This window comes from Trematomus bernacchii, unplaced genomic scaffold (genome assembly GCF_902827165.1).
Source record: "Trematomus bernacchii unplaced genomic scaffold, fTreBer1.1, whole genome shotgun sequence".
Lineage (NCBI taxonomy): Eukaryota > Metazoa > Chordata > Actinopteri > Perciformes > Nototheniidae > Trematomus > Trematomus bernacchii.
Window position 1 is genome coordinate 6794881 of NW_022987513.1, and position 16682 is coordinate 6811562.

The 16682-nt window shown below is 40.9% G+C and overlaps 2 protein-coding genes across 2 annotated transcripts in view; one reads left to right on the forward strand and one right to left on the reverse strand.

Moving 5' to 3' along the window:
• The window catches only part of zzef1 (zinc finger, ZZ-type with EF hand domain 1), a 42027-nt gene extending 27951 nt beyond the window's left edge, over positions 1–14076 (reverse strand). Inside the window, 26 exon segments of the mRNA XM_034115005.1 lie at positions 55–188; positions 666–867; positions 963–1044; positions 1135–1304; positions 2282–2404; positions 2503–2624; positions 3288–3453; positions 3544–3658; positions 4637–4707; positions 4791–4924; positions 5264–5487; positions 5607–5698; positions 6884–7102; positions 7759–7864; positions 8034–8179; positions 8261–8352; positions 8858–8956; positions 9226–9404; positions 10225–10341; positions 10454–10664; positions 11439–11638; positions 12091–12274; positions 12432–12626; positions 12747–12891; positions 13543–13800; positions 13802–14076. Of these exon segments, the coding sequence (XP_033970896.1) occupies positions 55–188; positions 666–867; positions 963–1044; positions 1135–1304; positions 2282–2404; positions 2503–2624; positions 3288–3453; positions 3544–3658; positions 4637–4707; positions 4791–4924; positions 5264–5487; positions 5607–5698; positions 6884–7102; positions 7759–7864; positions 8034–8179; positions 8261–8352; positions 8858–8956; positions 9226–9404; positions 10225–10341; positions 10454–10664; positions 11439–11638; positions 12091–12274; positions 12432–12626; positions 12747–12891; positions 13543–13800; positions 13802–13960 (3945 nt within the window). The 5' untranslated portion in view covers positions 13961–14076.
• A 94-nt stretch (positions 14077–14170) lies between these two features.
• LOC117470302 (neuferricin) lies at positions 14171–16674 on the forward strand. Its single transcript, XM_034115030.1, has 4 exons — positions 14171–14524; positions 14773–14913; positions 15792–15978; positions 16403–16674. The coding sequence occupies exons 1-4, from the start codon at positions 14266–14268 to the stop codon at positions 16575–16577; spliced, it is 762 nt and encodes a 253-aa protein (XP_033970921.1). The 5' UTR covers positions 14171–14265; the 3' UTR covers positions 16578–16674.
• Positions 16675–16682: the final 8 nt, after the last annotated feature.

Sequence of the window (16682 nt, forward strand, 5' to 3'; positions counted from 1 at the left end):
CTAGCTGCTGAGAGAATGGAAATGCTATATATGTTGATGTAAAATTGACAGTACCTGGTCTGTGGGGGTCTTAGCCTGAGTAGTTTCCCTTGTTTCACACAAGCCGTGTCGCAGAATGGGTTTCCATAAAGGAGAAGACTGAACATGGGACATTTTACCAGATGGAAGCTCCTTAACTGTGCGGATCTCTGGAATAGACAATAAATCACAAATATCAGCATATGTTCATTGATTGTTCATCTGCCAATTGTATTCTACATGAACTCCTTTGGTCCATTACATGTCAGCGTATTGTTAAAAATGTCCACCTCACAATCCAAGAAGATGACTTTATGTTTTGCTTTGTCAATAAAAAAAACATATATTCAGTTAAAATTATATAAAAACGAGAAAAGCTGAACTTTCCATGAAAAATAACTTGAAATATATATCAATTAAGAATGAAGTAGGCGGTCATTTTTCTGTTGATCGATCATATTTTGCTCTAAACAAAACATGTTTAAAAGATTCCCTTAAAATCCTTAATTTAAACCTCAACATTAATAGATAAGGAAGATTCTAACATTGGCCCAACACATTCATTCAAAATGTTGCTTTGTTAACAGATTCACACAAATAAACACTTTATATCAGCCCTTTTGAACAATGATGTAAAGCAGTCTCACCATGGGGGGATTTCAGGGCGAGGGTCCTGGAAGCGAGGCGACCCATGAGGCGAGCCACCAGCAGCTGCAGGTCTGACATCCATGAAATGGTGATATCTGGCAGGCCCATGGCCGTCACAGTGAACTTGTACCCCCACTCGTTATTACTGCTATCAGAGTGGAAGAGGAACTGGAGCTGAGGGCCAGCGTCAAATGTCACTTTCTGGAGGAGAAAAGAGAAGCAGCATGCGTGTGTAAATTAAATAAGTAGCAACACTGTTTCTTTTGAAGAGAACTGAATGGTTTCCCATATCGTACCTTTGGCCACTTCTCACTTCCAACCTTCATGTCATAGCGGACCTTCCCTCCTCTAGAATCGGTGAATTCTAGGTAGTCGTATCTGTGAAAATCAAGAGCGTAGAGGATGGGTTATAAAATAGTCTCACAAGGTTAAAATCTGAATATATGTAATATATTTCATATCAGTCACCTCTTCTCTGTCTCACAGCGTTTGTCAAACTCCACCTCAAAGGATGTAGCACCAGGGCAGGCGAAGATGCTGGTCTCATGGCGGCTGTTCTCGTAGTTGTGAGGGGACTCCATGTTCCAGGTCCTTAGGACCACCGGCTGCTGGGGCTGGTGCCAGCTGTCCTGATCCACCTGAAGGTCACATGGCAAGCAATGGTGAACAAACTACAAGATATATAAAAAATGTACTTTGTATTGCATTTCTTTGTGACTTCTGCAGTTACTGGTTAGATTAAATATATTTGTTCTTATAGACAAAAGTTATAAAATACAATCCACATTCCGACACCAGTGTATAAAATAAATCTAATTAACGCAACCAACTTCGCAACACTTTCAAAAGAAAACTGGAAAGGGCTCAAAATAAATTGATATGGGTTATATAAAAGGCTTTCCCATGTACACCTCTTGATTTTAAAAGCTTAACTGGTTGAATGTGTACAATTATTTATATTTAAAATTGACATTAAGATGCTGTTCACTTACAAAATAAGAACAAAGTATTTAAAACCATTTTTTAATTATTAAAGGTAGGGTAGGTAAGTTTGAGAAACCGGCTCGAGATACACTTTTTGTTATATTCCATGGAATGCTCTTAACATCCCGATAGCAATGAATATCTTAAGTGCTTTGACAAAAAATCCATTAAAAAATGTCATCTGTGGAAGCCGTAGGACTGTAAAAAGCACGACCAATCTTTTAGCCGGCCCGGCTAAAATAACTGGATGGCCTACCTGCCTGTCAGCCTTCCATCTGTGCACAAACTTATCTCGCGCCCTCATTGGTCATATGCGCGTTCGTGTGTGTTGGAGGAGGGGCTCTATAAGGAAGTGGCAGATTTTCTCCGGTTGTGTATTTTCAAATTCTAGCGATCTCGAGCCGGTTTCTCAAAGTTACCTACCCTACCTTTAAGAGACAATCAAAGCTGCTTTAAAATAAGTAGTTTTAGGAAAATTGTGCCTTTTTGATTTAATAATCTAATGGGGAAAAAGACCATTTATTTTATTTTTAATGACTGCAGTGCAGTGTTTTATTCATCAAATTAAATCAATACTCATATAATAAGATGAGAGACTGTATAAATTAGACTTAGGTCAGAGCGGACTGACCTTAGAGAAGATGTCTCCGGTGTCACTGGACAGGCTCTTGAGTAGCTCCACAAGAGAGGAGAAGCTCTTCAGCAGCACGCTGTGAGGGATGTCCAGAGAGCACAGCTCCAGGAGTAAAATCATCTGACAGGAACAGAACAAATATCACTGTCACTCAGAACGATCAACTTTATAATTGTGCTGAAAAAGGAAATTGAAACCATGAGATAAGACTGTATTACCATTTGTCGGAAGACCGTGGCCAGGATGGAGCTGCCCAGTTTGTCAGTGATCTCAGCACCAGTGTACCTCCCCAGCAGGGAACCAAGCACACCTTTGATGCTCTCCAGGAACTGATCCACATCTGTTGGAATGAAGCGTTTAGTGTCTTGGTAAGCAAATCCTTTTATGAACTCAACAGTGGATTTTACTCAGAATTTGTACTGACCCATTACACAATTTCTTTTAATCGGTTAGACTACCACATTTGATGAAAAAAGTTTAGTTTGTCTACATTTTATAATTGAAATGTGCATGTTTCAGAGCAATAAAAAGGCAGCTAGCTTAATCCTATCAGATTCATTTTTGTAACAGGTAGCATATATTTTGTAAAACAGAAAATGTGTATTCTTGAAATCACTGACTATTGATGAATAATAAAAAACGTTTAAGTAATTAGAGTTTTTTCTATTTAACATGAATAAATGTAACCTTTTGTCTTAGATTTCATTTTGTGTTTAAGCTTGCAGTTCAGTTGTATCTATAGAAATCTATAATCTTTTAAGTAATGCATTATTACCTAATACCCTAATTTGTAACACTGCTTTTATTAGTACACAGCAGAATGGAATACGTCCTGAAATTACAACCCCTATGTACTGATTCCAGAATCAATTCTGAATCAGGAATTGCTTTGAATCGAAAATCAATTTTGAAGCAGAATGTGACCCAAATAAAGATTCACACCTCTAGAATCTAACCCTGGAAAAAAGGGAGCTGTGACGTTACACATTTCGCAATATCTCACATTTCAGTAGGATGTCTCTGGCCAGCTCCTTAGAGATGGCGGTGGAGGCTCCTCCTTTGAGTTGCAGGTAGCACCAGGAGAGCAGACTACCCTGCAGAGCCCAAAACAAGGACAGCAACACCATCCTGCTGGCTCCACTGTTCTCATCCACCATCATCACCTCACACTGAGAGAAGGGAGAACAGAGAGGGACATTAGTACATCGGACAACAACAAGGCCATGGTAAATACATGGTGTGTTTGTCAGAGGCCTCACCTCTCTCGTTGCCACCAGCAGCAACGTCTCCATTACTGACAGTATGGGGCTGATGTCAAAGTCTGAGGGAGCCCCTTTAGGGGGGAGCAGGAGAAGGCCACTTGGATCCTGGTCACTGCACGGAGAGAACACAGACGCTGCTGATCCACTGTGATCTTAACAAGAATTGTAATGCGTTTGTTGTTTATCTAAAGCAGGGATGGGCAAATGGCGCATCTTTTTTACTTGTAGTACTGATACCGTCCACTAGACTCCTAGTTACGGTACATGATTTCGTTCGGCAGCCATATACCGCGAAATAATCTGTGATGCGTTTGTGTGTATTGTGTTTGTTTCCCGGGGAAACACTCACAAGAAACACGGGCTGTTGTTATGCCTGCTGTGACGTTAAGTTGCCGCTTGTAATTATGCCGTTACAAGCTTAAAAGTTGTATTTATTATCTGAATTTGGTGAAACAAGTTTAATATTCTAAAAACCAAGACTTTGTTTATTTGAAATCAGATGAAAACAAACTGTCACGGACCCTGCCGTGTTATCTATGATTACTATACGCTTTTCATTCATAATTTCAGCGGGAGGGAGGGGGAGCGGCGCTGAGGAACAGCAGAGTGCGGGTTGACAGGTGTCTGTGTTGACACTCCCCTTATTGTGCGTCAGCAGAGACAGGCTACAAGTGTCTTAGGTTCAAGTTAGACAACTAATGTCTGGGTTAGTGTTCATCTTCATGTTTATGTCATCTTAATGGTTAATCTCAATGCACACATATTTTCCGTGCTTTCCAATAGTTTAAAATAGTTTTATTCCACTGTTAAATAACCTGTTCAATACAAACATGCCACTCATAAAAAATAAATAACATTTCTGTGAACTGATATTGGTTTAGTGAGCTTGTTAGAGGATGTTCCCTGAAAGATTGTAAAATGTCAATGAAGATGTCAGACTTCGTATATTTGTTAATAATTACATACAATACATGGAATTTGTGTGTGTGTGTGTTCCAAGTGAATCTGCGGCCCCCTGGTGGCCAGTACATACATTATGTGGCCCCCACCACCATCCAAGTTGCCCATCCCTGATCTACAGTATCCTTACCTGAAGTAATTGCAAAGCGATTCAAATGTCACCTTCACTGACTCTGGCTGATCCTGTTCGGTAATGTTTTTCTGCAAGAGGCACATTTTGCATTATATAGTTATATTTTTATTATTGTTATTATGATTATTTACTTTTTTTTTCATAAACTCACCATCATGTCGAATAGTTTGTCCCTTCTGACGTGTTTATCCGGGAAGAAAACAGCCGCTCCATTAAGAATGGCCTTGACTGCTTCCTTGTGCAAAGCTTTTTCCACTAAAGACCCGCCCTTTGCACCATCCACAACTAAAAATCACAAACATATTGTTGCTTCATACAAAATTATTACAAAAAAATCATGACAATCTGGTACTGTGTAACAAAAGTTTACTGAGTGTAGTCTTAAAAATAACTACCAGTTGCGATATCAAGATCATTACAACACATAGCAGTGTTCTTGTGGAGAAACTACCGCCTCTGTCCACAGGGAGCGTCAAAATCAACACAAAAGGGAAGTTCCTTGAAGTTTCTTAAACCGAATAATAATAATAATAATAATGATGATAATACATGTTATTTATATAGCGCTTTTCCTGGTGCTCAATGTGACCATTAAACCAAAAATGTTCTTCCAGTTGTTCTTACTGTGGCAGATGTGGGTGTAGAGTTCACAGACAGCCCTAACAGAGTCAGGCGGGGGCTCCACACTGCTGGACGTGGAAGGAACAGCCACTGCTGCTGTGGCCCCCTCCTCTGAAGCCCTGCTCTCCTCTGGGCCCCGGGGCTCCAATGGGTTGGGCAGCATGGGGAAACAGTTCTGCATCAATTGAAGCAGCAGGACTCTGCTCTTCAACACCTCCTCTCCCTCACTGAGAAAAAAGCATTATGCATTATTACAGGAGAGACCTTAATATGTCTGCAATAGTAAATATTGCTGTTCTAAAGGTTGAAGTAAAAAAAAAAAAGCAGTAACAGCACCACTACTCACATCTCCCTGAGTTTACTGTAGAAGTCCCAAAAGAGGTTCAGGCCAAGACCGCTGAAGTCCAGAAGATACTTCTGCTTGAAGTGAGAGGCATCCTGCACCAGTGGAGAGAGAGGGCGACAGTTTACAACAATAACAAAAACAGAACATAATAATGAATGTCCCAAATATGAAGTACCAATTTAACCTAACAGATCAGCCATACAGTAAAAATACTTGTGGTAATGGATTGCAATTACTATAAGCGGGTCATCATAAATAAAAAAAGAATATAGTTAAAGTAACATTACGGAAGCTCAGAGAGGCAAGTAGGGAAAGAAATTCTGGGGATACAAAATCTATATGTGAAAACAAAGGGAAAAGGTTTGCATACTACAGTGGCTTGAGTAGCCACAAGCCCATTTTTATAAATAAGACTAAAAGCATTCATGTTTTCTTCCGTGTGAGTTTTATTTTCCCACTTATGGTGAAAAATAAAATAAAAGTAACTTGTAAAACATGATCATACTAAATCATCTTGTATCCCCGGAAAAACATTTTTTTCTTTTCTCTACCTGTTCTAAAGTCATTCACATAGGAAAGAAAAATAAAATGAATTACTTCCCCCTAAAGTTTACGTGTCAAAGTAAATGAGTAGGGAAATAAACACATAAAGAAGTAAGTTAATTCACCAAATGACATTTGATATTTTGTTATAAATACAAGACTTAAAGGTGGGGTAGGTAATTTTGGAGAAACCAGCTCGAGTGCGCTAGAATTTGAAAATACACAGCCGGAAGAAATCTGCCACTTCCTTACAGAGCCCCTCCTCCAACACACGAACGCGCACATGACCAATCGGGGCACGAGATAAGTTTGTGCACAGATGGAAGGCTGACAGGCAGGTAGGCCATCCAGTTATTTTAGCTGGGCCGGCTAAAATGATTGGTCGTGCTTTTTACAGTATTACGGCTTCCACAGATGAAATGTTTTTATGGATTTTTTGTCAAAGCACTTAAGATATTCATTGCTATCGGGATGTTAAGAGCATTCCATGGAATATAACAAAAAGTGTATCTCGAGCCGGTTTCTCAAACTTACCTACCCCACCTTTAAGTCAAGCTTCTCAGGCCAGCGGTATGTTAAATTGTCATATTATAAACCTTGTGAATTCCTGCCACAATAAGGATATCCCTACTTGTTCTCAGTCTTTCTTGCTGGTGTTCTTCAATCTGAGATGATTTTAAACAATATTGATGTTTAAACGATTAGTAATAACTATAATTGTGACCAGTAGTTACCATTTCTCGTGTGAGCTGTTGAATGAAGTATAATGTCTTGTTAAGCAGACAAAGGCCAGTGACGACATCAGAGTCGAAGCTCTCTCCCTCCGGGCTGAGGTCGTCCAGGTCTGCCAGCCTCTCCGGGCCCGGGCACAGATACCCACTGAAGCTGAGCGACTGAACGCCAAGGCGCTCTGCAGAGTCCTGCCTGGTGCCGAGGAACTTCACCATCAGGAACTGGAAAGAAACAGACGATTAAGAAGTGTGGTTACCTGATAATTACAGCAAATAGAATGGCCCTCGTTTTGCATTCTTTAGTATGTAGCAATACTTTTGTTATTGTGTTTTGGAAGCCCTAAGCTATGGAAGCCCTGAAAGGTAATAAAGAAAACGATTCTGATGATCCATTTGTTTTATCCAGTGTTTATGGAAAAATAAAAAGGTTTTGTCGAATAATATTTCTAGGTTACCAATACAAATTGTGTCATGCAATCTAAACACAACCCAAGATAACATATATTATGTATTAGCAAGTTATGTCATATTTCTGCTAAGCTTTACATGCCATTTAGAACCATAGACTCTATAAAGAAATTGACACAGCATCTAAGAGGTCATCTATAGGTTTCTGAAAAAAGCAGTTGTGAAGCCCAAATGGACATAGGCAAACATTATATTTCACATATCTTTCTTTTACCTGCCAAAACTTAATTTGTTTTACCAATTTTTGACTGATTATCCAGGCAAAAACCACCTTGCAAATAATTTCCCCTGTTTCTTATCCTGGCTCAGCAGAATTTGTTTTTCTCTCTCTTGCCTCTCAGGGATTCCATACCTAATACTAAATGACAACATTTCAAAGTGTCAACATGTGTTTTGGATGCAGTACGTACCTTTGCAACACGACACTGCTGCAGCTTGATCTCAACATCATTCCAGTCTTCTTCCAGCTCAAACCAGCCAATCGGCTCGTCCTCTGACTGTGTTGGCATCTTCACACTGCAGGTCAGGTAACAGCATGGTGAAACAACCATTCACTTAAATCACTAAGACAGACCCCCACACTACTGAGGAGTTGCATTACTTGTATACTTGTGAAGCGATAAACACAAAAGCATGGTAAATATTGGGAATAATATAATTCAGGCGTCTATGAAGGGATCCTTACTTGTCTTGCACAAACTCTTTGTAGTCCTTGTAAACCCACGAGTCATACTTCTTGAACCTCTTGAAATGTTTCTCTGCATCAAAAGGGTTGTCTTCCTTGTATGCAAACACCAAGCCGCATTTTGCTCCAATGGCTCCTTTCCGCACCTGATCACACAAACCACAGAGTGAGTGTTTTGTACAGAAATCCTCATCTCAAGTATATGGTGAAACCAAATGGAGCCTCACTTTGATCTTCATCTGAGTGACCTGGAAGTTACTCTGGTCCTCTGTCGACAGGATCACACTGGCTCTCTTCCTGCCGCTTTCGGATAGAAAACCTTATGAGCAAGAAACATATCGTTATATCTGAGCACTGAGTTCATACTTCAGGGTTTGTACAGCTTTTAAAAGGGTTAAAATACAAGGACTTTTCAAGGAACAAAAACCAACAGATTCTCAAAGTATTTATCATCTAGATTGCTACTAAAAATTGTATTCTGAATAATATTGTTTAAAGAATTCCTTTATAACAGAAACAACAAATTCATTTGATGATGGGATTGTTTCATTTAAAATATTATTGATATTTGGTTTAAATAGGTAAGAGATTATGAAAATAGATTGTTTGAGTATATTTGAATCAAAAGCACATTTTTTACTTTGAAAATAATGCAGGTATATTTAAGCAATTCCCCAACTGTCAAGACTTATTTTAAGCCTATATATATATATATATATATATATATATATATATATATATATATATATATATATATATATATATATATATAAACCTAATATTATTGCTAGTATTTCATGGAACAGGAATGGTCTCAGTTGTACCGTCTCCAGTGGAGGTTTCTGTCAGCATGTTGTCTGGTCCTGACTTCTCCTCCTTACTCTTCACATCGCAGGCCTGCAGGTGCAACTGGAGGGGCTTCCCTGTAATAATAAGACACATTGCATTATGACTGTGCATTATGACATCATAGTTATTCAATTTTCATACAGGTTATAACTCGATTCCTATCTTGAGGCAATGATTCACACACTGCACTGCAGCTTTATAACATAATTATATTTTTTTCATTGCAAAGTCCACTAATGCATTTCCTCCTCCTTGCAGGCTAAGCACTTTCTCTCCTGTGTCTATGGTTTCAAATGGCCTAGTGTGAGTGAGTGAGAGTAAAAGGAAGGGCTGGTCACGTTACCATTGCGATTAAGTAGTCGCAGTCTCACTGAGGCCATAGACACGATGAGGGCGCCGGCCGTATACTCCGTCTCTAAATGATCGCTGATGCAGGACAGGGCTTGGAGCACTTTTGCCACACTGCCTCTGGCCAGAGCAAAGGCCAAGAGGGTCAATTCTGCATCAGGACTCACACAGCAGCTGCACAGGAGCAAATAAACAAACAAGTTAGTTTCAGGGTGCCTATAGTCATATGAGATGATCATCTGTATTTTGGTCAAATGGGTGTTCATGCATGGTCATAACTCCAGAACGTATCTGAGATTCACATTTCTTACATGCCTATTTGTACTTTGAAAGCATTATTGATCACTGGCTGTATTTTTTCCTACTGTTCATGTTGGGCAAAACTCAGACTGTGGACGCCAGATATTAAGTCGAAACATAAAAATGTTTTTTGTAAGAGGATCTTGTCCCCAATCACTTATATTTGAAAGGTCTCTGTGTGGCTGTTTCAGAGAAAAGAAAAAATATAGCAACCATTAAATGTCAATGTAGGCATGACTTGAACAAATGTAAACCTATCCTTTAAAGCTGCCACCCATCAAATAAAGCATGACTTAAACCTGAGATTAAATGATTTACTACATGTGACTATAACAAAAATATGGATTGCATTATTTAGCAACAACATTGCGACAACTCCAGTAAGGACCAATACTGGCCATGATGTATCTGTAACACTGTTGAATTTAAATGTGTGAATAAACACAGTAATATTTCTGATCATTAACTGATAAGATCATTTCTGTCATGTTATTTCTGTCATGCTACTGCTGTTGTTGATAAAGACCCTAGCCACCACTGAAGGATTTACAGCATGGAATGGAAATAGTGTGTCATCAGCCCATCAGATCAATACTTTGATTTTAGCCTGTTTTAATTGTGATGATGTCAGCATAATGAACTCAGTGTGGCAGTGATGAGTAAGTGTGCTGATGAAATCCCAGCAGGTCATTACTCTGCTATCCTGAGGAGAAATCCATCCACTTCCTCCAGGATGTTCAGAGAGAAGAACTTGGGGAACTCAGTGGATGATGGTGTTAGGGACAACGGTGGCATGTGCCGTAAGGCTTTTCTAGGAGAAACAAACACAAAAAAGCACTCAGAACTGGACAAACACTCAATTAATCATTAGAATCCTTGCAAACATCACTTTTTTTTCATGTGCAAAAGCATGAGCGTCTTACTGTGTGCTCTGTAGGACAGTCTGAGCGAGTGCAGGGTTAGTGTCCATGGATGCGGTGACCAAGGAGGTGAGGAGAGACAAGTACCAGATGGCTGAAGCATCGGAAACAGACACCTCTTTACTCTTGGTAATCTGATAGCCCAGTGTCTTCAAACCATGAATGCGCGTGTCACATCCATCGCTCAAACACCGCTTAATGTTGATTTGGATGTCTGGGATTTGATGAGGAGATAATGCAGTTAGCAGACTGATGGAATACATAATGCAAAAGTGATGTAATGGGTCGCTTCATCCTCTTAGAACCACGCAAAGTAGATGTTGATGAGGGATAAACAAATCTCTTGTACTATATATGAGCAAGCAAAGCTAGCCAATGGATTTTTATTGGCTCATACAAAGCACGTTATCATTTTAGAAAAACAGGAGTGTGACTGGTTCAGCCTGAAGTCAGAGCTGCAAACCACAGGACTGTTTTCAAATGACGTAGCTTAATGTTTTCTCCATTTAACTTCTTTGAATATACATGACTGATCTTGATTACAGCTCAATCAGTTCTCAATTGCTCTTATCCTCATTTATACACATTTATCTGAGCTTGTGAGGTTTAGCATAGCTTCTGCACGGTCAGACAACTTCTAATAAAAAGGTGGATGTGTGGCCTATTGGCTACAGAGATGTTCTTTTAAGACCTCAGGGGAAAAAAACATTGAAATATAGAGTTTAACCAGTCAGCAGCAAATATAAACAACAAAACAGTGCCTGGATTTGATGCCAGAATTCAAGCTGAATTGATGCCAACAGAAGCTTGTATGATTATTCAAAGTGTGGCACTAAGCCACTAAACTACTTGATCCCAGCGGTGCTCTTCTATAGCTGCACCCTGACTTCTGGTACAAATGAAAAATGCAATTCCTCTACAAGAAAGGGAAGACACCAGCGTAAGATAAATAAACACAAAGCAGACAGACAAACAGGTGGTGACTCACAGGGGTGTGTGATGTTGGCATTCTCCAAGAGAGCTACGTAGCCTGTGACATTGCTGGGGATGCGGATATCTCTGATCTCCTGCAGCGAACGCCGGTTCTTCCCGACGGCCACTGAGACCAGCTGAGGCATGTAGCTGTGGTCGTTTGAAACCACGGCAATGGCCAGACGTCTCAAAACCACATCAGGTTTCATCTTCAATCTGGGAACAGAAAAAAGACAACACATTAAAATGTATTATATTCATAGAGACCAAAAACATCAAGGATCAGGTAGGGCTGGGCAATATTGTGTAGATATATTATCGTGATTTGAAACTAGATATCGTCTTAGATTTTAGATATCATAGCTGTCTTTCCCTGGTTTTGACAACTGCATAAGTGATGTCATTTTCTGGATTTACCGGACTGTTCTAGCTGTTCGCTTTTTTCCCGCTGTGAATCCACATTACTGATGATCATTGTCATTGTGTTAATATTGTGATAAAGCATCAATGGTTAACCCTACAATATCGTCATGATATCAATATCAAGGTATTTGGTCAAAGATATTGTGATGTATAATTTCCTCCATGTTTCCCAGCACTAGGATCAGGCAAACATGTCATTCAGTTGCAGATCCTCGAGTCACATTTTATATAGCATATGCCCTTGCCTTATCCAGTGTGAGCGTGCACTGCCGTCCGACTGCCAAAAAGATCCAGTATCCCCATTTGTCATCTTGTAAACGTCCGGAACATTGGATGAAGCTTCTATTGAGCTGTAGCACTGCGTTACCACCTTGACTTTATCCACATCCGGATCGCGGTCCAGCTCTGCTCTGTACTGAATATCTAAATCTGAAAGACACAGACACAGATTATCATGCCTCTCTGAAGCTGTGCAGCTGAAGGAGACATACAATTGTACATACTGTTTGTTTACCACATTCTTAAAATACACAAGTAAAAGCTATTATCCAGCACTAGCCAGACACTTTACTCTTCCAAAATGCACCTTTTTCCTTCTGCAAGAGGAATTCCAAGAAGTCCTGAACCACACTGGACCTCATGGTGCAGATACTGTTGTAGCCCTCTAAGATGGGGAAGGGGATGGCACTGCTGGGAATACGATTCCTGTGTAAGAACTTAAGGATCTTAGAGGCATGTGCCCCTAACCGGTCTTTGGTCTTGGAGAAGATGTCCACAAAACCTGTGGGGAAAAAATGGGTTGAAAGATATTCAGGGTAAACTCAAATGCCAACTCAGGACAGACAATAGCTATACAAATGAGGTTGAAGGCAGGATAAAGCATCCTGGTTCAGGTTCATACCTGGAGTTAAGGAGCACGCCTGTAGCTGTCTTATCACATGACTCAGCTCTCCCTTTAGATTAGCTCCATTGGAGTTCTTCAAGGCAATCAGCATGCTCTCTACATCCACCACACCATCCCCCTCTGCATCAAACTGTCCAAAGGCCTGAGATAGGGGGAAAACACAGCACACAATGTGACACTTTATATACTAACACAACCATCCCATTCCTGCACATCATCACAAACCATAAGGACATAACTTAAGGCAGAATTCAACGGTTGGTATTCTTCATTCAAAGGGCACACATTATGTTCCAGCTCATCTGATCGTTGGCAAGTTATATAGATATAATGTATGTTTTACAAATGTGCTTTGGATGTCTGAATGCTCAGGAGGGGTGTGGGTTTTGAATCAATGAAGCCCATCTTTTTTGAAGTATAACCATGGCATTCCATGTTTACCCACACAAAGCCAATGCAGACTACAGTACATATTCATTGGTTACCCATTCATCTGCAACCTTTGGTTCAACAACAAATGTCAGCCAACAAAGCAGCGTGGGCCTGGCTACTATAGGCCAATGTTAAAAACAAGTGACAGTAAAACTGAAGCAATCAGGAAAGCTAATTTGTCTGACTCATTGATGACAGGGATACGATGTGCTCATATTTGCTTATCCCTCATCATAAATGGGCTGGACAACAGCTATCAACTTGTATATGCTTGGACCTGGAATAAGAACAACATGACATATGGTTACTGACATTTCACTTGTCAAGTGAGAGGCACGTTAGCTTCTCTAACATTATATACCTCTTCACATTCATCTCGTGGGGCATCTCTGCTCTCCAACATCTCGCAAAATTGTTCCACATTGACAGACTCTTCCCCTCGGTTCAATCGGTCCTCGAGCCACCGAACCAGGACACCCTCGTTCCCGGCCAGTACAGACTCCTGAATGGCGACACCTGAGTCGCTAATGCGAGCCGCTGCTTCTCTCAGTTTCACTTGCTCCAACAGTATCCCGGGGCTAGGTGGTCCACCGGCGGGCACGGGCGGGTTATTCGACCCCCCTTCCGCTCCTCCCAGAACCGGAGCTGCCTCCACCGCCTCCGACACCGACGGCCGTGGCCGCAGAGGCCGGACTGTCTTCCGCGAAGCCGGGGCTCTCCGTTTCTATGTCTTCCTCGTCGCCGCTGCCCCCACCACAGCCACTCTCTGCGTTCCCCATGTTTGTTTCACCGACCTAGGGCTCCCCGAAAATCTCTGCGGCCCACTGGGTGTCAGTTTCGAAACGGTAGTACCGGTCTGTACACAGACCTCTCTAACCTACAGCTAGAGCTCTGCCTTCACTACTACCGCATTGACGTACTGTACGTAAACGTGCTGCCCTGAAACGTCCTTTTCTCCGCGCATGCGCTGTGGCGTCCCCATTCAAGGAAGCAACTGTGTTGTTGCCATGGGTGTATATGTCATTATACTACAATTAGAAGCGATGTAATGTGATGTAAATGGGTAATATACCAAAACGGTCGAATGAACAACATGCTCGGCTATGTATTGGGCGCGTTTTTACCCCTGGCACTTGTGTTCATTCCTCACGAGTGGTTTCTAACATTTGGAAATGGAACAACCCAGGTGCCCCCTGTACGGCTCCTGAGCAGCCGTGAATTATCGCTTTACGACGGGGAGAAAAGCAGCAAGGGCCTTTACCTGGCAATACTTGGGCAAGTATTTGATGTACAAAAGGGACACCATCACTATGGACCCGGAGGTGCTTATCACGTTATGGCAGGTGATTCTTCGTTTTTTCTACAGTACCTATATTATTGTATATTTTAATACCTGAGCTCACAACCATAGAGAGATATTTTGTATGTGTACATGTGGGTAGTTTATGACACATTGTCTGATGCTGTTAAACAACCCAAACCTTTAACAAACTTAAATCGGGAACATGCATTTAGGTAGGCCTATAATACAAATACAAACATAGCCATAAGTATCCTACTGTAGAGCTATCTTCTATGTCTGCATTTTCAGGCAGAGATGCCTCACTGGCCTTCATCACAGGGGACTTCACAGAGAGGGGCCTGACAGATGATGTGTCCAGTGTGTCCCCACAGCAGCTGATCGCCCTTTATGACTGGCTGGCCTTCTATCAGAGGGACTACAAAAGTGTTGGTATGAGATGTTTGCCCCTCCAACTCTTTTCTTATGAATGTGTTGGTATAGCACATGTATACCTTCCCAAATAAAACTAGTTGGCAGTTCAATTCTAAGTATGTCGTGATATCCTATTCAGTTCACCTTTATAACAGTTAGTTGCTGACATGTAATGTGGATTATTTACCTTACTCCTGTCCTATGGCAGTTTCTTTTTCGAATTGGTGATGTAGCATAACAACGTTCATCAGGGGATAAGATCAGCCTTTTATTCCTCAACAGAACATTAGGGAAACCATTAGAATAACTTTTTTTTTTAATTTAAAGCCAATATTACTCATGTTCGAACTACTCCTGAGTATTCCTTGTGAGTGAGTAAACCTCCTGTTTCTCCTCTAGTTTTAAGTTATTTATTGTCATTTGTACAATTACAGAATAGCATTTATTGACAATGCACATGTTATATCTCAAGGTGAATGTACCAATACAAACTTTTATTTTAGGTTATTTAAATATTTTAGTTTAGTTTTATTGGGAAGGGTATGTAGCAAAACCAAAACTTCACACTATAGCCTAAGCTTATTTACAATCATTCTCACTAGATGAGCTTTTAAAATACTCTACACAAAACTTAACAGCACGTACACAGGTTACAGCACACAACACAAACTCAAAAATAAGAATGTTCATTAAAAACACAAAAATCCGAAGTGACCAAGACAATAAAGCACTCGTACTGTAGAGCTACAACTTGTGCAGTATTTTGAATTGCAAAAGCTGGATTTGAATATTTTAACCAACTGCTGACTTAGGTTGTTCTCCTAATCAATGGACATCATTTTCAGTAAAACTCCAGCAAACAAACAAGGATGCAACAATGTCTTGTTGCATTTCAGGTCTGTTAATAGGCCGGTTCTACAGCGAGACTCGGCAGCCCACACAGGCCCTGCTGCAGGTCCAAGCATCCCTAGCAGTCGGCCGGCGAATGAAGAGCCAGAGAGAGGCTGAGAAGGAACGCTTCCCAGCCTGCAACTCAGAGTGGAGCACTGCCAGGAGAGGAAGAGTCTGGTGCTCCACTAAGAGGTATGGAAATAGTGCTGCCCTAATCAAATATTAAAGAGCAGACAGTGTATGCACCACAATGTTGTGATAAAGCGCTTACCTTACTGTAAAGAACCTCATACTTAAATGCAAAATATTGGTATACATTAACAGCACTGGGCAGTAGTCTGTAGGGACTTGATGCTGATTCAAGAAAGGACCAGGTACCGAGAGTGGACCGGTACTTTGAGAGTTGCCAGTTTGCCTCCTGGTCACTGCTGAGGTGCCCTTGAGCAAGGCACCAGCAGTGCTCACTTGTCACTGTATAATAGTTGCCCACTACTCTTGCTAAAATGGGTTAAACGCATAGGCTAACTTTCACACGTACATGTATATGTGTGGAACAATTAAAAGAGGGATATATTTGTATCCTCAGTTTCAATACTGCTCTATTTTTTTCCTCCAGTGGTGGAGTGGACAGGGTTTGGACAGGTGTCCCACGGAAGCTCTTCTCTCCGGGCTCCAGTGGTGTTCGTTGTGTCTGTGTCAGAGATCCATCTACAGCAGAGGAAGACCCCAACCTGCAGAAATATGATGGCTGCCCTCCACAGGCTGAGTCATGCTCTGTGGCAGAGTTCTAGTGTCTGGACCAGCCTAGAAAATTGACCAATTTCTTGTTTATTAGTTGCACAATACTCAGGGACTTTTAACTTATTGAAAATAAAATGAAGAAAATAAGTCAACGC